A 26181-nucleotide genomic window follows, 5' to 3' on the forward strand; every position below is an offset into this window, starting at 1 on the left:
TCTAATTTCAACATGATTGTATCGTCAATATATATATATATATATTCATTACAAATATATAAATACACACAGGATTTTTGAGTTGGGTTTCTCCTTATAGACCTGACTACCTTGAAACTCACTCTGTTGACCAGGCTGGCCTTGAACTCAGAGATCCACCTGCCTCTGCCTTGGAAAGTGTTGGGATTAAAGGCAGTGCCAACACCACCCAGTTTACATTTTGTTATTTCCATCTGCATGGAACATTTAATTTTTCTTTCCATATTTTTGTTCTGTTATGACTACAGATTATTCAGGAAAAATAAAATGAAATCAGAAATACAGTTTCGTTCTTTTACCTTTAACTTAATATTAATATCCATGCATTTCATTGATCACAAAACAAGTAGTGAATCATGTCCTAATGAAAAATCTACTAACTATTCCAGTTCAACTTTAACAACAGAATAAAGCAGTTTCCCTTCTTTGGAAATGATTCAAAAGCAAATTTGAATGCAAATATGATGAAAGGAAGGAGAGATGATACCAAAGGAAGAAACCAAGAGAATCACATTCCCCAGAAAGTCCCTCATAGTGGAGAAGTTATCAGTGGACAAATCATACGATCAAGAATCCATATCAGAAGATGAGTCTCTGGTTCCCCAGGTGCAGTGTCAAAAGGGACACTTGACTGGACAGACAGGGTGAAGATTGCTAGTGAGACCCTGCCAGAAAAGGATCAGGTGATCAATATCAAGTAGGTAGAATGAGTCAAAGCTACTCTCCAGATGATGGGAAGGCCACGATGGCAGTTGACTTTGAGTTGGAGAAGCCTGGCTCTGTGTGACATAAAACATCAACCAAGTCATGCCTGTTTTAACAAAAGATCAATGAACAAGGATGGTTATCAGTCTGCGGAAAAAAAAGGCAAAATAGTGTGGGCCTGAGACAGGTCCTGGCCCTTAGGAAATCATCAACCATACTTAGTCCATCACACAGAACTCTCATTTTGAGGAAGCCTGGTGGGTTTCACACAAGATTTCAGTGATTAATTGTTTGTTTCTTTTTTCTTTTTTAGGCTTCAAAATGGACATCTTAAATTTGAACATCATTTTCAGTGTTGATTCTGTAAAATAACTTGAAAAATCCTCTTGTTCTCTCTGCTTCGACAAAGTGATGAGAAATTTCCATTATCTTTTTTTTTTATGCCAGAGGATGTCGAAACTCAGCTCATACAAGATGAATTGTTTCTAAATTCACAAAATAAGTATTTCTTTGCTGACTAGTTTTGAATGAATTTCTTATTTGAAACATACATGTAATTTTCTGTGCCAACAGTAATTTGATGAATAAAAAATTAAAATGCAAATATATCATGTACTTTGTGAATTTCCTCTCCAGTTGCATTGGGATCCTTATGTTGTTGAAGGAACTTTGTGAATACTTAAATGATTAGTTTACCTGGAGAAGAATCAGCCCCTATACAAAGCATTTGAAAGAAGCCTGATGCTAGCAGTCAGTCACACTCTCAGGAACACGACAGTTGATCAAGGCATTATGTGAATGAGTTCTGTAAGAACAGACTAAAGCTGCAGAATGTTGAAATTCCACCTGAACTTAGCTCAGTCAAGGCAGGCAGTGACCTGTAGAATATTGCTCAATTGGAGCATCTCTTCTTCCCTCCTATTATATGCTATGCTCTTTTGAGAGCTGCTACAAAGAGTGAAATTTCATCTTAAAAGGCCTTTTTGCTTGCTTATTTCTTTTTCTTTTCTTTTTTGTTTTCTCCTCCTCTTCCTCTTCTTTGTAATAGAAATTCTTTTAAAACTATTAGTTATTTATTTACTGCAATTTATTCACTTTGTATCCCCGCTGCAGCCCCCTCTCTTGTCTCCTCCCAGTCTCACCCACCATCCCTCTTCTCCCTCTATATCCTTTCCCTAGTCCACTGATAGGGAAGGTCCTCCTCCCTTTTTATCTGACCCTAGCTTCTCAGCTCTCATCAGGGCTGGCTGCATCATCTTCCTCTGTGGCTTGGCAAAACCTCTCTCAAGGGGAGGTGAACAAAGAACTTGCCACTTAGCTCATGTCAGAGACCGCCCCTTTAACTCTTACTAGGCAACTCACTTGGAAACTGAGCAGACTATGGGCTTCCTCTGAACAGGGGGTCCAGGTCCTCTCCATGCGAAGTACTTGATTTGGGTATTGGTCTCTGCAGGCCCCACTGGGCTCAGGTTTTTGGCTCTGTTGTTCTCCTTGTGGAGTTCCTGTCCCCTCCAGGTCTTTCTGTCTTCCTCTTCTTTCATAAGGTTTCCTGCACTCTGAGTGCAGGAATCTATGAGTCTCAGTATCCCTTTTGATACCCTGGTGGGTATAGTTTTTCAGAGGTCCTCTGTGGAAGGATCCTGTCCTGTTCCTTGTCTTCTCCTACTTCTGATGTCTGTCCTGTTGGCCCTCTGAATGAGGATTAAGCCTCTTCCCAGGGCGTTCCTTGTTCAGCTTTCTTAGGACTATAGATTTTAGTATCTTTATCCTATATTACATGGCTAATATCCACTTATAAGTGAGTAGATCCCTTATGTGTTTTTCTGCTTCTGAGTTACCTCATTCAGGATGATCTTTTCTAGTTCACCATTTGCCTGTAAATTTCATGATTTCCTTGTTTTTAATTGCTGAGTAGTATTTCATTGTGCAAATGTACCACAACTTCTATATCCATTCCTCCATTGAGGAACATCTAGATTGTTTCCAGATTCTGGCTATTAGAAATAAAGCTGTTGTGAATATAGCTGAACAAATGTCCTTATTGAATAGTGGGGCAGCTTTTTGCTACATGACTAGGAGTGGTATAGCTGGAACTTGAGATAGCGCTATTCCTAATTGTTTGAGAAAAAGCCAGACTGATTTCCAAAGTGATTGTAGAAGGTTACATTCCCAACAGCATTGGAGAAGGGTTCCCCTTTCTCCACAACCTCTCCAGCATGCATCATCCTTGAGTTTTTTTATCTTAGCCCTTATAATGGGTGTGAGGTGAAATCTCAGGGTCGTTTTGACTTGCATTTCCCTGATGACTAAGGACACTGGGCATTTCTTTAAGTGTTTCTCTGACATTCAATATTCCTCTGTTGAGAATTCTCTGTTTTGCTCCGTACCCCATTTTTTAATTGGATTACTTGGTTTGTTGTTGTTTAACTTCTTGAATTCTTTATATATTCCGATTTTTAGCCCTCTGTTGGATGTACGGTTGGTGAAGAGCTTTTCCCATTCTGTAGGCTGTCATTTCATTCTGATGACAGTGTCCTTTGCTTTACAGAAGTTTTTTAGTTTCATGAGTTTCCACTTATTGATTGTTGATCTTAGAGCCTGTGCTGTTGGTGTTCTGTTCAGGAAGTTATCTCTTGTGTCAGTGAAGTCAAGGTTCTTTCCCACTTTTTCTTCTAACCAATTTAGTATGTCTGGATTTATGTTGAGGTCTTTGATCTTCTTGGACTTTAACTTTGTGCAGGGTGGTAAATATGGGTCTATTTGCATTTTTTTTCTACATGTAGACATCCAGCTGGACCAGCACCATTTGTTGAAGATGTTGTCTTTTTCCCACTTTATGGTTTTGGTTTCTTTGTAAAAAATTAAGTTTACATAGGTGTATGGGTTTATTTCTGGGTCTTTGATTTGATTCTGTTGTTCCACCCAGTCTCTTTCTATGCCAGTACCATGCAGTTTTATTATTGTTGCTCTATAGTTCCGATTGAAATCAGGGATGGAGATACCTCCACAAGATCTTTTATTGTAGAGAATTGTTTTAGCTATTCTGGATTTTTTTGTTTTTCTATATAAAATTGAGAATTGTTTTTTTCAAGGTCTGTAAAGTATTGTGTTGGTACTCTGATGGGAATTGCATTGAATCTGTAGATTGCTTTTGGTAGGATAGTCATTTTCACTATGTTAATCTTACCATTCCATGAACATGGGAGATCTTTCCATCTTCTGATATCTTCTTCAATTTCTTTCTTCAGAGACTTGATGTGTTTTTCATGCAGGTCTTTCACTTGCTTGTTTAGAGTTGCTCCAAGGTTCTTTATGTGATTTGTGGCTATTTTGAAGGGTTTCCCTAAGTTCTTTTTCACCCAGTTTGTCTTTTGTATAAAGGATGGCTTCAGATTTTTTTGAGTTAATTTTGTTTTCAGCCACTTTGCTAAAGGTATTTATCAGCTGAAGGAGTTCTCTGGTAGAATTTTTGGGGTCACTCATGTATGCTATCATATCATCTGCAAATAGTGATACTTTGACTTTTTTCTTTTTGATTTCTATCTCCTTGATCTCCTTTAGTTGTCTTATTGTAGCTAGGACTTCAAGTACTATCTTGAAGAGATATGGAGAGAGTGGCAGCCTTGATTGTCCCTGAGTTCAGTGGGATTGATTTAAGTTTCTCTCCATTTAGTTTGATGTTGTCTATTGACTTGCTATATATTATCTTTAGTATGTTTATGTATGTGCCTTGCATCCCTGATCTTTCCAAAACTTTAAATGTGAATGGGTGTTGAATGTTGTCAAATGCTTTTTCAGCATCTAATGAGATGATCATGTGTTTTTTGTTGTTATTGTTTTTGTTTTGTTTTGTTTTTCTTTTTAGTTTGTTTACATGGTAGATTACTTTGATGGATTTTCATATTTTGAACCACCCCTGCATGGCTGGGAAGAAGCCTACTTGGTTGTGGTGGATTATATCTTTAATGTGGTCTTGGATTTGGTTTGTGAGTATTTTATTGAGTATTTTTGTGTCGGTGTTCATAAGCGAGATTGGTCTGAAGTTCTCTTTCTTTGTTTGGCCTTTGTGTGGTTTAGGTATCAAGGTGACTGTAGCCTCATAGAATGAGGTTGGTAATGTTCCTCCTGTTTCGATTTTGTGGAATAGTTTGAAGAGTATTGGTGTTAGCTCTTCTTTGAAGGTCTGGTAGAATTCTGTGCTGAAACTGTCTGGCCCTGTTTTTGGATGGGAGACTTTGGATGACAGCATATATTTCTTTAGGGGATATAGGACTATTTAATTTATTTACCTGAATTTGATTCAGCTTTGGTAAATGGAATCTATCAAGAAAATTGTGCATTTCATTTACATTTTCAAATTTTGTTGCATATAGTCTTTTGAAGAAGGACCTTTTGAATTTCCTCACTCTCTATTTTTATGTCCCCCTTTTCATTTCTGATTTTGTTGATTTGGACAGTGTCCGTCTGCCTTTTAGTTAGTTTGGCTAAGTGTTTGTCTATCTTGTTGATTTTCTCAAAGAACCATCTCTTGGTTTTGTTGATTCTTTGAACTGTTGTCTTTGTTTCTGATGTATTACTTTCAGCCTTGAGTTTGATTATTTCCAGCCATCTACTCCTCTTGCATGTGTCTGCTTCTTTTTTTTTTTTTCTAGTACTTTCAGGTGTGCCATTAAGTTGCTTGTAAGAGATGGCTTAAATTTCTTTATGAAGGCACTTGGTGCTATGAACTCTCCTCTTAACACTGTTTTCATTGTGTCCCATAAATTAGGTTAAGTTGTACCTTCATTTTCATTAAGTTCTAGGAAGACTTTAATTTCTTTCTTTATTTCCTCCCTGACCCAGTTGTCATTGAGTAGAGAGTTGTTCAGTTTCCATGTGCATGTGAGCTTTTTGTTTTTTTGTTATTGTTGAAGTCTAGTTTTAGATCATGGTTGTCTGATATGGTACAAGGGATTATTTCAATCTTCCTGTATCTGTTGAAGCTTGCTTTGTGCCCCACTATATGCTCAATTTTGGGAAGATTCCATGAGGTGAGGAGAAGAAGGTATACTCTTTTGTGTTTGGGTGAAATGTTCTGTAGACATGTTAGGCCCATTTGATTTAAGACCTCAGTAAATGTTATTAGTTCTCTGTATAGCTTTTGTCTTACTGATCCGTGCATTCGCAAGAGGGGTGTTGAAGTCTCCCACTATTAAAGTTTTGAGATCAATGTGTGATTTAAGCATTAATAATGTTTCTTTGACAAATGCAGGATTCCTTGTGTTTGGTGCATAGATGTTTAGGATTGTGAACATCTGGTGAATTTTTTTCTTTGATGAGAGTGCAGTGTTCCTCTCTCATTCTTTTGATTAATTTTGGTTGAAAGTCTGTTTTATTAGATATGAGGATGGCTACTCCAGCTTGCTTCTTGTGTCCATTTGCTTGGAAAACCTCCTTACTCTGAGGTGTCTCTTTGTTTCAGAGGTATGTTTCTTTGTTGCATCCTGTTTCTGCAACCAATCTGTTAGTCTGTGCTGACTGATTCTGACCTGGGTGAGCCAGACAGGTGGAGAGTAGGCAGAATGGAGCCTTGGCTACCCCACAGTACCAAAATGTATCCCCCGCACTGGGTGATGGGAGTGTCACTAGCCATTGCAACCAGGAAGGTTGTTGAATGTGGTCTCCTAGGCTTGGGAACAGGAGCTTCTAGTACCTAGAAAGTGTTCACAGGACTCTGAGACTGGGTGCCAAGGTTTGGAGCCTCAACCTCATCCAGGAAGGTATTCATGCCATAGGCAGTGAAAGTCAGCTTCCAAGGTCAGAGCTATAAGGTTCTGGTCCCAGGAAGGTATCCACAGATGGTGGGATTGGACAAATAGCCTAGGGCTGAGGTAATGCAGGGCAGGAGCCCAGGAATTTTTCCTGACATTAGGCAGGTGGCCTGACAATAGACCTTCCTGGTCTGAAGATCGACCTTTGAGTATCCCCATGGAGTCTCCTTTCGCCTGAGAAACACAGACATTAGATATTGGGGTTTGGGGGTCCACAGTATGTCCTGCTCTCACTGCTGATCTGCTGTTCAGAAACCCTACATGGCCAGGGCTGCCATCTTGGATCCAAGTCTCTGCTTACATCGGAATAGAAATTCTTATTTTGTAAATTTTTTTGAGTGCAGAAACTTTGTTGTTTTTGCTTTTTAACAGAAGTGTGAGTTAGGCATAATTATAATATTTTAAATGATAAACATGAATATAAGGATTAAAGTACTAAAATATGCTAACACTGTAAAGAATATTAATCAGAAAACCTACTTCATGAGATTAAAGAGCAGAGAAGCTGCCTAACCTAAATGCTGTTTAGAACGTTAATCCAAATGCACTTACTTCACTGGGGAAATGTGCAAGAATACATATCAAATTTCATTGTCTGGCTGGATAGAACTATTTTTTTTTTTTTTTTAGCAATGCTACTTCTGTTTATTTTCAAAAAATGAAAGCAGAATTTTAAAGAGTAATGATCATCTTCATGACTATTGCAGGAATGTTCACAAGATGTGAAAAATTTAAATATGCATGAAAAAGTATGTGACATATGAACAATAACACATTGTATAATAGATGAAAATATATTATAGGTGACACCAAAAATCAGCCATGTAGACATTTTGTGGATGAATTCTTGTTCTTAAGGTACACTTCCTATTGTTTTGATCTGGGCAATGGTGTCTTCTGAAATTTTTTAGTAAATTTTGTGTGTACGGGTATTTTGCCTGAATGTATATTTGTATATACCATAGTTGCTTGGTACCCATGGACTTTAGGGAAGAACATTCTATGCCCTGGAACTGGAGATATAGATGTTTGTGAGCCACCAAGTAGGTCCTGGGAATTTAAGCCTAGGTTCTCTGGAAGAGCAGCCAGTGCTCTTAAGAGCTGTGCCATTTCCAGCCCAGTAGTCTTCTCTTTAATGTTCAAGCATCCTTGGCAATTGCTACAGCTTTCTCACCTACCTGTCTCCAAACGTCCACAATTCACATTTTTCTGTTCTACTGTAGACAGCCTGAATGAAAGAGCCTGAATACTATTGCGTCTTGAGATTTCCATTGCCATTACTTTTGAGTTGAGCCTCTAATCTGAAACTCAAGTTTTCAAGACACAGGCAGAATAAAGCAAGATTCACTCAAGAACAGCAAGTGCACCACACAATTTTGTCCTATTGAAACCTTACTTTGCTGACTCATGCTGTATCCCCTCAAAGAACATGCACAAATCCTATGGATTTCCTGTTATATAAATGTGCATTAATTGTCCTAAGAGCATTATTTTTTGACTCTGAGAATTTCATTCAATGTATTTGACCATATTCATCTTCTACCCCAGCTCTTCCCAGATTCACCTCTTCCCTACCCACTCAGCTTTGAGTCTTTGTTTTTTCTTTAAGCCGTGAAGTTGGTGTTGTCTGTATAGTTTCACATACTTAGCCTTCCAACGGAGTATAGTCAACCCACCGGGGACAGTACAAAAGGGACTTTCCTTCCTCCTGGAGCCTTGACTACAAAGACCTCTCATGCTCATGGATTGTCAGGACTGATATTATTACCAAGACCAGCCTACTGAGTGGTATTTTGCACTAAGATACAGCCAAGCAATTTGGAGAAAATGTACAGAAATTATTACCCAAATCTCTTTTATTCAATTCTTCACATATAAAAATTCTCCTTAACTATTTTTTTTTTTCTTTCCTGTGTTAGAAAGTGCTTGTATTTCAGGATGCTCACTCTGTATTTCAATACTGCACTACAGTGGTTCTAAACCTGTGTGTCGTGACCTTTCACAGGGTTCACCTGTCAGATACCTGCATATCAGATATTTAAATTGTGATTTATAGCAGTAAGAAAATGGCAGTCATGAAGTAACAATGAAAATAATTTTATGGTTGGGGTCACCACAACATGAGGAGTTGTATTAAAGGGCTGCAGTATTAGGAAGGTTGCGAACCTCTGTTATACCAGAAGGTCTTAATATGACATATATAGTATTTATTTAATCTGAATATTTAATATTGCAATTAAATTGTGCCAAATTCTTTGTGCTCTGGTTGCTATCTTAGAATATTTTCCTTAGCACAATAGCATGACAGCATATATTAAAAAAACATTCTTTTTTCATAAAGCTCTAGCTAAATACAAAGTGTGATCTTATCTTTTGCTTTTGGAGAAAGTAGTAAACTGAAAGGTAGAAAATGGGAATTAGAAACTTACTTCTCTTTCAATATATTTTACTACATGTGGTCTGTTGATATAAAATTATGGATGTATTGCTTTATTTCTCTAAAATATCATTTGGAGTTTAAAATTAATTGGTATATAATTTAAAATGATGTGTATGCCTTAACAAACAAAATAATATGTCTTCCAACCTAGATAGATTAGCTGTCTCAGAATTTATTAAAACCTTCAGTATTTCTCAATAAAGACTGATAGTTTTGAATGCACGGTTCTTTTGCTTATTCATTTAAATATAGTCTAAGTATGCTGTTCATTTAGATATTACTTTAGTAGCAATTTTTTTTCAGTTTCTCTCTTTTTCAATCTCGCTCTCTCTCTCTCTTTCTGTCTTTGTCACATGGTCTCGCTCTTTGGCTCTGGATGTACTAAAGCTCACTTTGTAGAACAGCCTGGTCTCACACTCACAGATCTGCCTCCTCAGAGTTGAAATTAAAGCTCTGCACCATCATGCCTGGCCAGGAATTTTTCTTAATTTTATTTTAGATTGTTTATGGTGTATAAGAACTAAAACCAAATTTTATGTTTTGAATTATGAAGTAAGTTGTTGTAATTTGTGCTGTTGGGACACACATTCTACATATATTGTTGTGTTTTTTGTGAAAGTGAGATAATTTAATTTCTTCGTGCAATTTGGATGCCTTCATTTCTTAGTCTACCTAAGTAATCCACCTGAACTTCTGCTGCTATGCTCAATAGAACTTGTAAAAGTGGGCATCCTGGCTTATTTTTGATACTCTCAGTATTTCTCTGTAAATACTACATTTCTGGGAGACTTTTAGGCTTCTATTCTTAGTGCAATTGAATTAACTGTTGTTTTTCTTATTATGCTGGGGAAACCTTTTAATCTAATACGTTGAGTGATTTACCATGTGGAAGTATTTCAATGTCACCTATGATAATCATGCTTTTATTCCTTTTATTAATAAATAATTACAATGATTTTTCACGTTGTACAAAAATTTCTTGCATCACAAGAACACTCTGCTTGGTAATAGTGTATAAATTTCATATTTTAAGCTAAATTTGTTTATTTGTGTGTGTGTGTGTGTGTGCATATGTGTGTGTGCTGTAGTTCATGTGTGGTGATCCAGAGAAAAATGTGTATAGTTTTCACCTTTCATCAGATGGTTCATGAGAATCAAATGTGGATTTTTAGTACTGGCAAGAACTTTTATTTTCTGAGCCACCTTAACAGTCCCTAATCCTTTCTATAGGCCGTGAATATGGGTTCCTAGCAGGTCGCTAAGAATTCTATGAGTGAAGACTTATGAAGGACGTTGGTTTTTGTTTGTTTGTTTGTTTGTTTTTTTGTTGTTGAGGGTAATATTGATTTCATAGAGTGAATTACCAAGTGTTACCTTGTTACTATTCTTTGGATGAATTTGAGAAAGATTAATACTTATTTCCCATTAAGTGCTTAGTATAATCCCCTAGGGAAGGCATATGATTTGCATGATTTTGATTAGTGTTTTAATCTTATTATGTTCCTAGTCATTAATGAATTTTTATGAATTTTTCCACTTCACTTAAGTTACTCAATTTGTTAACATACTCTTGCTCATGACATTCTCCTACAAAATCTGCTACAAAGCCCCAGAGTGTAGTTTTACCAAGGCCTCTTTAACTCTGTCAGTGATTTCTAGGATCAAGATTTCCAAAGTGGAAAAAATTTTTTACATTTTGTAGGAAATTCTGAAATATTTACACATTGGCTCAAAGGGAAAACACATATTCACAAAATTTTAAAGTTTGTCTCTGGAATCAAAGACACTGATAATGTTGGTGAAAGCATACACACACACACACACACACACACACACACACACACAAATGCAAAAGTCATAAGCTGTTCTTGAACCAATTTTATTTGTAATGAATAGCGCAAGCTCCAAAATAATGCTGACTCCACTGACCATGGGACACCATGGAACTTGAACGTGTCAAGAAATCTATTGAGAAATCAAAATTCTAAGTGGATTTGGAGGTTACAAATAGTTTGTTTCATATGAACATCTAGCATCTCCCCTCATGGCTGAGAGTCAGCTTTCCTTTACTTTTCCTGAAAAAAAATGAGAGAAATCAAGTCATTGTGAAGAGTTTCTTTATAACTGTGTCTTATTAGCCGTTACATTTAAAATCCCTTTTCGTGAATCCTATTTAATTTGCTATTTAATGCTATTTAATTTAATTTTAATCCTATATATGTGTACAGTAAGGTGGCGCATTAGTGCCTTCACACATGTGCAAAGGTCGGAGTACACGCTTATGCAGGAACAACTTCTCTTCCACTACTGCGTGTGTCCCTGGGATGAGACTCATACCATCTGTCTTGGAGGCCAGCCCCTTCACCTGAGGAGCAGCCTTCCTGCCTCACGTGTTACACTTTCTAAGCAGCATAAATCCTTCTAATTCCTGCAGATAGCACACAACGCTACATGCCTCGTATAGCTTGCCAAATCGAACCTTCTTTGTCATTATGATTAGAATGTTATTTTTAAACAACGATAACTAATTCAAGGATTTCCTAGTGTCTTACTTATTTCTCTCATATTTTAAACACTAAAATTCACATGAGCACAGATTTCTGAGTGTTTGTTCATTGTTTTCCTTTCAAATCTTAAAACGCTGCCTGGTACATGGTAGATATTAAGAATATTTGGTAAATCCTGGAACTCAAAGTGATTTTATCCTACTATCACTGTATTAACAAACACTGATTCCAAGGCTTATGTAAACATACGGTTCAATGATTAGGTATCTTCGGACTAAAGGTTCCCAGCGCCCACACTGGGTGGCTCACAACCGCTTGTTACCGCCATTGCTAATGAACCTGACAATGTCCTCTGGCCTCCTTAGACACCCACACCTATGTAGCATCCAGACCTGCATATATATAAGCCAAAAATATAAGAATAGGTACCTTTTAAATTTTTCCTTAGACAAATAATACCCAGGATATTACTTAGAGATATGTAAACATATCAAATATTATTCTCTTCTCTATGACTGGAAAGGAAAACAAAAGATTCTTACCTCTTTGTTTCCTTAAAGACACACGCGTTTCCGTATGTTTTTCCATCAGAACCACAGACTGGTTTGTAAACAGAATCACACCGTTTGCCACCAGCTGGGATCTTGTTGATCATGCTTCCGACCTGCAAAGATGGGAGGGAACATCAGGTGAGAGCAGAGTGGTTAGCTTGATTCCAACATCCCCAAGAAAAACATTAATTGCTCATTTATTATTAAGAAGCATTATTCTCTGTCAATCATATTAATCCCTTAATACACACAGTACAATAAATCTATAGGCTTATAGAGCTAATGTGAATGTTTTGAAAAAAAAATAATACGTTTTGACCTATTTTACAACTCTAGGCTTTGAGGCATAGTGCATTCAGGTTTTAACCCCAAGATATGAATGCATTAAATATCTAATCAGTTGAGACCTAAATAAGTATTTATTTATTGCAAGGTTCATAACACATAAGCTAAAATTAAATTCTTAAGAGAAATATCTTAATTCTCAAAAAAAAAAAACAAGTCTAAGAAAAGAGACTGAGATATGTAAAACATCAATTGTAATTGATTTTTTTTCATGTGTCAATGAAAAAGTGGTACAGGAATATTATTATGCATATTTCCTTTATATATATTACTTGAGGATATTTTGGGCATAAATTACTAATTACCAGAAGATAGGTAAATCTTTGACTAGCCCATGAGAACAGACATTAATAGGAATAGTGAGACACTTTTAGTTTATTTTCTTAGTTACTTGTATGTACTTATTCTCTTAGATACTTTTAGTTTATTCCCTTAAAGTTTATTCTCTTCTTATAGTAGTGATTCGTTCATACATAGCCTATAAAATAGATGTTATTTCTTCCACTTTTAGAAGCAATATAAAACTGTCAAAGTTGCATGGTATCCTGAAGACTTCAGAGACCTGCGGATTGTATTTAGATAGATGATGGCCACGTTTCTGGAAAAGTAATACTTTTTATTAACCAAGAGATACTAAGAAGAAAAACTTAAACTTAAACTTACCTCAGTCATTCTGTCTTCCAAGCTTGATAATAGTTAACTGAATACAATAAATTCATGACAATCTGCAATGCCCACTGACCAAGCAAAATGAAAGCAGTGTTATTTTATAAATAAATAAATATAATAAATAATATAATATAATAAATAATAAATAAATATAATAAAATATTTTATTTTATAAATAAAAAACTTTATTTTTATCATATTACTTATCTTCATCTTCCATATGATAAAAATAAAGTTTTTCTTAAAATGAGATAAAGGAAATAGTCTAACAAACTTAGGTTAAGTGCAAAAGGGAGTGTTCAGAATCATCAATAGATGACTCCAGGAAGCCACTGGAGAGAGAAAGCAAATGACAGAAAAATCACAGCAGGACCCAGAAAAGGAAGCAGAAGACATACTGAACACATAGATGCTCATGTTTGGGCAAAAACAGCTCATAAGTATAGTCCATGCACTGACCAAATCAGTAGCACCAGCTATTATGTTTCACTTATTCTAGACTATAAGAATATAGTTTAAAAAGAAATAGTGTTGCTTTTTTTAAAAACACATTTGTAATTGAGTTGAAACTATAGATGGTCAGTTATAATAAAACAACAACATAACTTGTATGATGTAGAAAATGATGATCAGAAAATATTAGTGGGCTCTCTCAAAGGACTCTGTATGGTATGAGTAGCCTGTGAGCACGTGCGATTTTAATTGAGACTGGATGTCAAAGAGCAATCTAACCTGAAAAATCCCTGAAAATCACATTCAGGAGTTTGCATCCTTTAGGTAACTACAACTACTTATCAGGAACAACAGGTCAGAGCTGTTTAGAATTATTACAGTCAGTACTGCACAGGTTACAGTTGGGACTAAAATAGGTGTGACAGTTAAACCTGAAAGGGATGGACTCAGTTGATAAAACGATGAATTAATTCAGTTAAGGCACAAGGAACTGAATGAAATGTGACAGAAAGAAACAAGAGAGAAATGCTCTAAAATTGTCCCTCTGTGATCATAAAAGTGAAATTAACACTGCTTTCATTTTGCTTGGTCAGTGGGCATTGCAGATTGTCATGAATTTATTGTATTCAGTTAACTATTATCAAGCTTGGAAGACAGAATGACTGAGGTAAGTTTAAAGAATAAAACAGACAACAATACTAACCTGAATCCCCACTGTATCATCCTTTGAAGGGTTATCTGTGCTTTTTCTTTCTTCTTGTTTATATAAAGACCTTGGTTTCCTTTGTTGGCTAGAAGGTCCCGGCTTTCCTTGTTGGCTAGAAGCGCCTGGTTTTCCCTGTTGGCTAGAGGATCCTGGTTTTCCCTGTTGGCTAGAGGAGCCTGGCTTCCCTTGTTGGTTGGAGGAGCCTGGTTTCTCTTGTTGACTAGAGAATTCTAGAATATCTTGGTCAGAAGACCCTGGCTTGCCTTTATTGTTAGGTGATGTTGGCTCCCCTTTTTGGCTAAGCAACCCTGGCTTGTTTTTGTCTTTAGGAGGCAATGGCTTCCCATTTTGGCTAGGAGACCCGGGCTTCCCCTGCTGAGTAGGAGATCCCAATTCTTCTTGCTTGTTCAAAGCATGTGAGGTTTCTTTTTGGTTTGATTCTCCTAGATTTCCTTGCAAAATCCAAGCACTGGGCATTCCAGGGTGGTTGGAAACTTCTGGCCTCCCTTGCTGATGACCACTTCCTGGTTTCCCAGGCTGGTTGGAGTATCCTGGCTGTCCTTGCAGAACTAACATTCCCGGTTTGCCTTGAGAGAGGCTACCTCCATGTTTGACAAGTTCTTTGTCTCCCGCAGGTTTAGCCTCATTTTTTGCCTCTAAAATAAGTGCAGCTTTTTGATTCTCATCTAGCTTGAAAATACTTGGTTTTGGAATCTGAGTAGAAGACACTGAAATGACACAATAAGAGAAAGAATAAAAGTGGAATTATTTTAATAATTTAAAACAAATAATTCGCCACAAGATATAGGTTTTTTTTAATCACATAACTTTCTGATTTTTTAAAATCAACTCCAAGTTGGAATTTTCCCATTTTTTTAAATCTCACATCGAATAGTTGGTCTTTCTGTCTGTTTTTTTTTAATGAATTATAATTTCTAAAAAACATAGGCTCTAGCAAGCTTACTCACTTGTAAATCACATTATCTTACTTCTTTAAACTAAAGTTTTTTTTCTATTTTTATTTCCCCTTGTTTCTCGAGAAACCGGTCCCTATTCAGTGTCCACTTTAAGCTTTTGTTATATCACAGAATCCATTTTACAGATGACATCAACTTCCTAAGCACAAAGTTTCTTCCAGCCTTCAGGGGAAGTGCTATTTGCTTCTTAGCAAAACCCCCAACATTAGTCATGCTGGTGGTTATTTATATTTTTGATTAAATTAGAGAAAGTGATAGATACTACATGTATCTCTCTGAGCGTATCCTCTATTTATTCATTTATATATATACTACAGGCACTATGCTTTTATTTTTTCCAGTGGCTCTATAATACATTTTGAGACCAACAGTTTTGATACTTCCAATCCTGCTTTTTTTTTTTTCCTAGCAATATTTTTACTATTTGGGGTATTTTGTTGTTGTTTTCATATGAATTTCGATATTGATGTCCTGTTTTATGAAGGATGTTCTTAGAATATTAATATGAACTGAGTTGAGTCTATAGATTAACATGGACAATATAGCCATTTTCACAATATTAACTCTGTAAGTTTATAAACATGGAAGTTATTACCAACTCATACAACCCTCTTTAGTTTTTTTTTTTTTGTTCAAAATCTTAAAACATTTATTGTAGAGGTCTTTTATTTCCTCTGTTAGGTTTATTCTAAGGTATTATGTGTATAATTTTAAATTAAATTTTAGAGAATTTCATATAAACTTATGACCATATCTTGGTCATATTCAGCCCCACTCCTCCCTCTTACTCCCTACCACTTTCATATCTATTTTTATGTCATTTTTTTCTCCAGAGGAGTCTACTTCCCAGCAACCCTCTTAGTCCTCTGCCTCCTACAATCTTCTCACCCTCCTTCCAGGTTGCTCCCTGAGCAAGCAGAGGAAGCACTAGGTCCTAGTTATTTTTGTTATTCCTTTATACTAGTTATAGGAAAGATAATCAAACCGTAATTTCTGGATAAATTAAATTTGTTCTCAGTTCTGGAGATAGACTCCAGAGGCATAAAAATGCTAAGCATGAAATCCAACTACCAAGCACAGTTCTTTAAAATCCATTATATTATAATCATTAATGTAATGTGTGTTTTAAGATATTGTATTAAGATATTAATAAATTCTCATCATCTTGAGAAATTCATATGTCTCTACTAGAACTTACATGGAATAGAAAATATATTAGTATCAGTCACATGCAAAGTGATACAAGATACATATGATTTCTGAAGTAGAAGGAAAGAAGAGTTCTATCTATTTTACTTACAAGAAAGGAGACTCAAGCACTTCAAGCAAGTTACATAAATATAAAAATTCCCTTTTAAAATACCTTTTAAAAATTTGATAATAAATCATAGCATCCCACTATTCTTTTACAGGGCATGAATTGCACACTTAGCTGCACTTATAATACTTTCAGGTTGACAGTTTGCTTCTATTCTAAGCCTTTCTCAATCCCTTATTCTTGTTTCTCTCCAACCCCAAGTCTTCCACTCTTGTTACATCCAGTGACCATTTAATTCCTCTGGAGATATATCTTTCTGAAATTACCTTTGCATTTTGTTGTTTGATTCAGATATAAGATCACCTCAACTCTCAAGTATTCAAATTTTGTAATTAGAGAGTTGGAAAGAGAGATATCAGATGCAGCTTTCTTACCTGAGAATACAACAAGGAACATGAAGGGAAGAAACTTTAAACCCCCCATAGCAGAGCAGTGGATTCAGACTTGGCTGTTGGGTGGCTTAAGTGTAACTCTCCAGTAGCTCCCTGCTGAATAAACCATGCTCATCACCACCATGTTATATACTTGAAAATTTCCCCCACCCTTTTTGCTACACATTGTTACTGTCTTGAAAAATTACACAGTAAGCTTTCACAGACGGAGGTGTTTCTAGAAATTGAGCTTCACACTCCAATTCCCGTAAATATCCAAGCTTTAATATGCGTCTATCAGATTATCTTCTTCCGAGGTGAAAATGGTGAGACACACCTGGGCAAGGGATGAATTCGCTGTTCATTTCTTTGTTGTTAGAGGATGGTTTATGCAAGTTGGTGTTGCTATTCACTCTACAAATTTTTATGTCCATGACAGAGACCTTCAAGGCATTTTCCCTTAACTGAATTATATACCAATAACTTACCTCAAATTACATATTAAAAAGAAGTAAAATGCATCAAGTATTGGTCATTAGTTATGAATGCATTCAGTAGGGAATGAGGACATGTAATGTGTTTTTATGAGTTTGCAAGGGACAATAGTGTTCGTGTTGGAGGAATACCATTACACTGTAGCCTTTTCTTTTCACAGAAGCTCATGTGGAAATTATCTTGGTAGGATTACTTGATCTTGAACTCAATATTGTAACACACTGTGGAATTGTCTTCAAGGTTCTAGGCTCCACGTAAGAAATTCAAATTATGTGGAGCATGCTCAAAAGATGTTTTGATAATATGACATCTAGACATCAAATAGCAAAGTGTTGGCTAATGATTCTTACCGTCATCAAAAAAGGTTCCATTCTGCAACAAATGGAGATGAACATAGAAATCTGCAACTGGACAAACTGCAAAACTAAACAAAACAAAAAAACCAACACTCCCCCCCCACACACACATCGCCACAAAAAAAATCCAAAAAAATGACCATGGGATAATGTATACAACACAATCCCTACCCCCAACGCTCGGGGGAACATTATGAAGAGTAGATGGAAAGATTATAAGAGCTAGAGGAACAAGAAGTTTGCTGTGATATTGTATCTCCTATGCATGACAAAACCAGTTGTCATGGCATTAAGAAAGTTGCTCAATCCCCATTCAGAAAGGCAAAGAGGATCGACACCAAAAGAGGAAGAAAACATGGAACAGGACAGAAGCCTACCACAGAGGGCCTCTGAAAGGTTCTACCCTGCAGAGTATCGAGGCAGATGTTGAGACTCATAGCCAAACTTTGGGCAGAGTACAGGGAATCTTATGGAAGAAGTGGGAGATAGAAAGATCTGGAAAGGACAGGAGCTCCACAAGGACAGCAACAGATCCTAAAAGTCTGGGCACAGGGGTCTTTTCTGAAACTGATACTCCAGCCAAGGACCATTTATAGAGATGGCCTGGAACCCCTGCATAGAGGTAGCCTATGGCAATTCAGTATCCAAGTGGCCCCCATAGTAATGGGTTCAGGGACTGTCTCTGACATGAACTGATTGGCCTGCTCTTTGATCACCTCCCCCTGATGGGGGAGCAGCCTTACCAGGCCACAGAAGACAGTGCAGCCACTCCTGATGAGACCTGATAGACTAGCATCAGAGGGAAGAGGAGGAGCACCTCCCTTTTCAGCGGTCTGGGAGAGGGACACGGGTGGGGAAGATGGAGGGTGGAATTGGGAGGGGAGGATAGAGAGAGGTACAAGGGGGATACAAAGTGAATAAACTGTGATTAATAAAAATAAAGGAAAAAGAAAAAGAAAAGAAAAGCCTGAGGCCAACCTGAAGAGCTGCTAAGAGGGAGAGAATGTCTCCTCCAGGGGCAAGACCCTGAGAGGTTATCTAATCCCAAGTGGTCAGTCCTAAACACAGACATACATGAACCACACTAAATGGACTTAGAAGGTGGTGTGTGTGTGTGTGTGTGTGTTATGATGTATGTGGTGTGTTTGTGGTGTGTGTGTAAAGGTGTGCTTTTGTGTATGCATGTATATGGTTTCCTTCTGTGTTTGTTTGTTTAAATTTAAAGGCAAAACTTTTTGTCATCTTGACAAATTTTAAAATACAAGTGTTAAGGTCCAGAAAGCCCTATACCATGAACGCCTGGACACACACCACAAAGATTCATTGTATGGTATTTCTACTCTACTTACTCTTCTATATATTTTGTGGGAGTATTTTCACATGAGGAAAATTATGTGTGCAACTCAAGACTGTAAATTTCCAGTCAGTTAATAAGTGGGTGTAGCTGTATTTTCACTTTGTTTAAAATTTGCCTCACTTAGTGTTACTCCATGTTACTTTCTACCCCAGGGTAATCGACATTTCAAAGCAACCAGCACATTAATAAGGAGCAGCCAATACTTATAGTTCATGATACTATAATGAGAGTTTAAATCCCCTGAGTCCTCTGCTGAGGTTCCAAAGGTTATGTCAACACATTATTTGAAGGTGTTGCTGATTGCACGGAATAGTTGTTCTTCGAGATCTTGAAGCTTTATTTCGCTACAGGTACTTTGTGCTGAGTTTTCTTCAATGCTTCAGATAACAGAAACATTTATTTTACCTTTGGTACGAGTAGTATTTCCCTATTAGAATCTCCACCATTTTTACATTTCTTCACACTTAGAATTAAAGTAAAAAAAATTAGATAGGAATTGACTCATAAAATGATTGCCTCGTGAACACATTTGAGAAAGAGAGAATGTATATTGCATGTTTTCAAGCAAGAAGGGACACCAATACAGTTCCTTTAATAGCCATTACACTTCGGTGGGGATAGCCATAGCAAAGGAATCAAGACTGAATTTGCTGACTCTCCTCTTTATTAGCTATGCCACCTTATGTGAGTTATTATTTATTCTCTCTTCTTCTCTTTCTTGTTATTTCTAAAATCATGATAAGAAATCATGATTGTATTTCTCTAGATAATTAGCTGTGATTTGGAGATAAAATACAATTGTTTTATAGTATCTTTATTGTTATTCTATCCCGAATTTCTCTTTACTTCTTCATCTATAAAATGAGTTAGAGTCAGGATTAAAGTAGATTTATTCTGGAAGTGGAGGAATAGAAAACATAATTTTCTGCCACCAATAATCATCTCAAGTCCTAATTTCACGGACTGCATTATATAAATTTAATAGCATGGTGGTATTTAGAATCCACCTGCCTATGCTCATGAGCCTGCTCTGTGGATGAAAAGGGCAAAGCTGGAGCTGGAGGAAACAAGGTCCACTGTTTACTGATACTGTGTCACTCACAGTATTTGCCTAACTGTTTCAAAATACTTTGGAGGGAGAGGAACAAAATACATTTTCCATAATTTACTGAGTATAGTTTCTGATGGGCTATCCGTAGCCAGATTATTTGATTTAATAACAAGCCATGTTCCATAAACCCCAAAGTGAAAAAGCTATGAACTCTCTACTAATTTTCACGTTTTGATTTTACTTGTGTTCTTCCTCGGGGAGAGAAAAACACATGTCAAGCTTAGTTCCAGTGCCCCTGGGAATAGTTCTAGAGTTTGAACACAGAAAAAGAGGGAAAAAAATGTTCCATTACCTTGTTTAGATTATTCTAACAGAGAGTACGTTTAGCGAAATTCATTCAGAAAAATGGAATATTTAGTCTGGTCTTTGAAGTCTAATTCTTATTTTATAAGAGACACAATCTCTGTAGATTTAGTATCCTGTTGCCCACACTGTCAGAGAAAGGCTTGACAGTTAGTCAACCAATCTCACTAATTACATTATTAACCAGAAAGGCTAAAGGCTCTACATTAAATAGTTGCTCTGGAACTGAAAGACCTTTGCCTTCTTTAGTTGATTCATTGGTTAAAAAATTTACACAATTTCCCATTAATACAATGTATCAGTTTCAGTGTGCTATAATCTGAAAATATATGATTGACCTTCCTTCAATAAGTTCTCTGCTGTGGGCATTCTTCAGTCAGTACACAAAGCTGCAATGCAAATGGAAATTTAGTTGCACTCAATGTCATCACAATTTATTGAGGTTACACATTTATCTAACACACACCCATGTTACAAAAATGTTAGCCATTGTTATCCTGCCAACATCAGCATTGGAAGAAAGTGGACACATGACCCTGCTAACTTCATTGTAATTGAACCTACATGAAATGAGTAGATACCAATAAAATACAAAATAGAGTATAATTAAAATAGTCATGAAGTAAACTGGTTATAATGGACATGTATTGACTTATCCCAAGGCTTTTATTGCATGAAGATTTTTTGGTGTACATGTCTGTAAATTCTAGGGATACGAAATTAAGTTTAGTTTCATTCTTTTTTTAACTTTTAAAAAAATTATATTTATTTATTTTTATTAATTAAAATTTATTCACTTTGTATCCCCCTGTAGCTCCCTCCTTTCTCCTCTCCCAATCCCATGCTACCACCTCCTTCTCTACCTCTGCCCCTAGCCCAGTCCACTGATAGGGCAGGTCCTCCTCCCCTTCCTTCTGATCCTAATCTATCATGTCTAGGAGTGGATGACTCTCTGTGCTCGGCCTAAAGTTTGGCTCTGAATCTCAGCAAGATGCTGTAGTTCACATCTGGAAGCTTCTGTGATGCCTTTAACCTTTAACATTTAAGCATTTAACATGTTTGGTGTCTTGACTCTGGTACTATTTGGGAAGCGCTGTAACCTCTAACAGACAGGGCCAAGGGTGCCAACCGATCTGTCTTCGCACACTGTAAAAATGCCTTGTTATGGGACTGTGGCTTATCAGTCTCTTCTCTTTTGTTTCTGGCGACAAGGTAAATGGGCTTTCTCTATCATGTGCTTATACTCTGACCCACTGTTTGTCTACAGACCCAGACCAAAAGCTACAAGGCAAGTTGGTAAGGAGCTAACGCATCCAAAACCACATATGCCAAAACAAGCAAGCAAGCAAACAAGCAAGCAAACGAACGTATTTCTTTTTTTTTTAATGGCTTATTTCAGAATGTATGTATGTATTTTACAGTAGTGACAACCTAAGAGTTAAGATTTCTAAATTTTTTTAAACAACACCTAGCACATAGAAAGCATTCAATTAATCAAAACTCTTAAATTTGAACTTTCAAATTAACTACTAGTAGCATGCACTTCTATTTTCAAAACAGTTTTTTAAAAATATTCTTTGCTACAGTGGGGTGTCAGGAACCGGCAGAGCCCCCAGACTCTGATTTGTAATATCCTGCCGGACAAACAACAGGTGTCGGAAACCATAGACGTTGTTTTTAGTGACTGTATAACCTTGTGAGCCTCCACTGTAACAATCACATGAATCAAGTGATTTCTTACAATAGTCTTGGTGATTTTCCACAGTTATTTCCTCCTCCTCGAAACCCCCCTCCCTGCCAGAACTGCCCTATAAAAATAAAACTACTGCACAATAAAATCAGCACTTGAAAGGCATTCGTCTACTTGTGCTCGTTTCTCTCTCTCCCTCATCTCCTACAGGTACGACCCCCTTCGCCCCCACGAATAACTAGGTCCCGCGGGGCGGGACAGTGGGGTGATAATGTTTTATAGTAACCTCTTTTTACTTTATTAATAAATAGACTAGAGAAACTGAGACCAAGATATACCAGTCCTAGGTATACCCCAAGTGATTTATATCCTACTCCAGAGTCACACAGAGTTGCAAACCATGTTCACTGCCACTCTATTTACAATAGCTAGAAAGCTGAATCAACCCAAAAGTGTGAGTGAATGGATAAGAAAAATGTGCTACATATACTCATTGGAATATTACTCAGCTGTATAAAAAAATGAAATAATAAAACTTGGAGGTAAATGATGGAATTTGAAAAATTGCATAGTCCCATTTTTTAATTGGCTTATTTTGTTTATTGGCGTTTGATTTCTTGAGTTCATTATATATTTTGGATATTAGCCCTTTGTCTGATATAGGATTGGTGAAGATCTTCTTACAATCTGTGGCTTGTCTTTTTGTTCTATTGACAGTGTCCTTTTCCTTACAGAAGCTTCTCAGTTTCTTTTTTCTTTCTTTCTTTCTTTTTTTTTAGTGGAAGGAACACATTTTATTCATGTTTCTTAGTATCTAGTAATTGTTGTACTTGTTTATCTTTTTTTAATTTTAGTTTTTTCTTATCAGTTACATTTTATTAACTCTGTTTCCCTGCTGTATCCCGTTCCCTCATTCCCTCCCAATCCCACCCTCCCTCCTTCATCTCCACCGTGCCCCTTTCCAAGTCCACGGGGGACCTCCTCCCCATTCCTCTGACCCTGTTTTATCAGATATCTTCAGGACTAGCTGCAAAGTCCTCCTCTGTGGCCTAACAGGACTGCTCCTCCCTTGGAGGGGTGGGAAGGTCAAGAGACTTCCAAAGAGCCAGCCATTGAGTTCCTGTTAGAAATAGTCCTTGTTCCCCTTGGGAAACCAATTGGTTACTGAGCTACCATGGGCTACATCTGAACAGAGGTTCTAGGTTATATCCATACATGGTCCTTGGTTGAATGTCAGTCTCAGAAAAGTCCCTGTGCCCAGATATATTTGGTCCTTGTGGAGCTCCTATCCTTTCCCCATCATACTAACTCCCCTTCTTTCATATGATTCCCTGTACTCTGATGAAGGTTTGGTTATGAGTCTTAGTATCTGCTTTGAAAACATTGCTAGGTAGAGTCTTTCACATGCCTTCTGCAGTAGACTCCTGTCATAAGTTCAATGCACATCCCATCCGTCTTTCTAAATGAGGATTGATCATCTTACTCTAAGGTAATGTCTATCTTTATTGATGAAGTGTGTTTTTTTTTTCTTTGCTTGTTTTGTTTTTTTGTATGAAGCAGAAAGATGGGTTCTGTTTTCATATCCATTCTGTTAACCTGTGTCTTTTTATTGTGAATTTGAAGCCTTTGATGTTGAGTGATATTAATGACCAATGGTTATTAATTTCTCTGTTATTTGATGATTCCATGGGGTGCTGAGGTTGGTGATGGTAAAGTGTGTGTGATTCCCTTTTTTGGGGGTTTGCTGATGTGGGGTTATTTTCTGTGTTTTCCTGGGGTTAATTGGCCTCCTTAGGTTGGAGTTATCCTTCTAGTATCTTCCGTAGTGCTGAATTTGTGGATAGGTACTGTTTAAATTTGTTTTTGTCATGGAATATCTTGTTTTCTCCCTCTATGGTAAGATGGCAGACAATGGGACTTGGGTCCAGCACCCAACTCACCTCCCCTGTATTCACTGTCTCTGCTTGGCTCACTGTTTCTGAGTCAGGTGGGCCAGGCAAAAAGATCTCTGAGCTGAGAGCCCCTCTGGTGCCCCACAGGCCATGTGGCAACTTTGGATCTCCACTGAATTGCCCTCACAGCACACAGCACCTGCGTTCAGACCATATCACACCAATCATTCAAGCCTGCTCAGCCACAGAGCTGAAACTGCACCAAGGCACCCAGAAGAACCCTTCTCTTAACTACACTAGTTTGATCATCACACATAATATGTATGTTTTGAACTATCTCAATATGCTCATACAAACTAAGAATGATGACTAGTCAATATATTATTTTATTTACTTTACATCCTTATTGTAACCCCATGCCTCCTCCCCTTCCAGTCCCAGAGCAGAGATTGAGGGAATGTCCAACCAATGCCTGGCCCAACCAATGACCCATCCTATCAGAGAGTGCCAACCCCTGACACTGAATTAGCAGACAGGAGTCTCACAGAACTGTTCTCTGAGTGGCACTATCCAGAAGTGCTTCAAATTGACTAGATGACTAGTCAATTTTTAATTTAAGGATAAGATAAAAAGGAGGGACTAGAAAGAGGAAGAAAAATGAGGAACAAATAAAAAGAAAATAGAAGAAAAGATTTGCAAGCTCTCTATTAAGAGATAAGTCAAGACAACATTTGAAAGAGAAAATGTGAAAACCAATGATATAATGAACTGCACTTAAATTTATGTTCTACAGTATTTTGTACAGATGATTAGAATGCCATGCTATGTTTGTGGCTTCAAAACAGAGTAATATCACTTAGTGTAATTGGTAAAGTGACAAATATCGACTCTGGGATAAACTATTATGCACGCTAATACAGTAATTACCAGGGCCAGCCGGGCAGAGTTGAATGGTTCTTGAGTTGGGTGTGAGGATTAAAATTAATAAAATAAACACACAGCACACAGGAAACTTTTTAAAGGTCCATACTCAACAGCTTTTGCAAAAGGCAGACTGCTGCACAAGGCAGCAAGTCTCAAGTGTTGCCTCATCCTCTGCCTCCAGCCTTCTGACCACTTTATTGTTTGAGTAGTTCTTTTTTGTCAGTCAAACATCTCAGAACAATAGTTTAATTTGCACAAGGAGCCAGAGGAAGAGGTGTAACCCTCACAAGCTATCCCACCTGTTGTCACAAACAAAAGGAGATGGACTTGCAAGTTCTCCTCTGCCGTTAGTAAAGGCCAGCTAAAAACCATCTCTCCGCCGAGATTTAAATAACAAAGCAGGCTGCTGAGTCACAGCTCCCGACATGTCCCCCTTTTTTATATTATTAAAATTGGCCATAACTTAATAGTTATGGAGCAGAAGATTGTGCCTGTCTTAGGTTGTTTCTCTCGAAAGGTATATATTTTTTATTCATGTCCCCATTTTGGGGTCAATATTTGTACATGAATTTTCATACACCCCAGAGAAAACTTACCTGTCTTTGACTACCAACCTCTGCTAGGGTGGCCACTGTGATATGATCTTGTGCAGATCAGCTCAGCTTTGACACACCAAAAGGCCTTCAGGCAGATTTTAGTTGTCACTGATAGGAGCGCGGCTCCTATCACAAGCCAAGTCCAAAGTATCACTCCAAAATTGACTAGCAGGTGACTCCCTGTGTAAATTACCAAGTCTGAGAAACATTTAGAGGAACCATAATAAAAGGCTGTTGAGCAAACAGAACCATTTGAAAGCTTAACATCTCCAAGCAACAAAACAAAAGAATTTACATAGGCAGTTACAGGCCCCCCCAAGAGTTCCTGAAACAAGTCTGTTTTGCTCTGCTGAAAACCAGAGCCAGATTAAAGTTTCACAGTTAGTTCTCTCTTGATTTTGTTGAAGTTTGTAGCAAAACGGTCAAGTCCAGTTTATTATGTAAGAGGTTTTTCTTCATGATGTCTTCTCCCAGGAGCAGAATGAAGCAAGAGCGGGGTCAGGAGCTCAGGTCTAAGGCAGCTTTTCAGTCTAGGTCAGGGCAGAGTTTACGGCTGTCTGCAGCGG

General features: G+C 37.3%; 1 protein-coding gene across 1 annotated transcript; it reads right to left on the minus strand.

Annotated features, from left to right (window-relative positions):
- Positions 1 to 756: 756 nt before the first annotated feature.
- Positions 757 to 16916, minus strand: Marcol (MARCO like). Its single transcript, XM_060378600.1, has 4 exons — positions 16895 to 16916; positions 14223 to 14953; positions 12044 to 12165; positions 757 to 850 (listed from the first exon to the last, which is right to left on the minus strand). Exons 1-4 carry the CDS (start codon positions 16914 to 16916, stop codon positions 757 to 759), a joined length of 969 nt encoding a protein of 322 aa, XP_060234583.1.
- Between the last annotated feature and the right edge of the window lie 9265 nt (positions 16917 to 26181).

The sequence above is a fragment of the Meriones unguiculatus genome, chromosome 2, assembly GCF_030254825.1.
Source record: "Meriones unguiculatus strain TT.TT164.6M chromosome 2, Bangor_MerUng_6.1, whole genome shotgun sequence".
NCBI lineage: Eukaryota > Metazoa > Chordata > Mammalia > Rodentia > Muridae > Meriones > Meriones unguiculatus.

Excerpts from the sequence above, each read along its gene's own strand:
- Marcol (XM_060378600.1), bottom strand. The coding sequence starts at position 16,916 with ATGTTCCTTGTTGTATTCTCAG. Across the intron at positions 14,954-16,894 it reads GTTCCTTGTTGTATTCTCAG|TGTCTTCTACTCAGATTCCA; the intron begins GTAAGAAAGCTG and ends GTGTCATTTCAG. Across the intron at positions 851-12,043 it reads GTCTTTAAGGAAACAAAGAG|GCATGACTTGGTTGATGTTT; the intron begins GTAAGAATCTTT and ends TTGTTAAAACAG.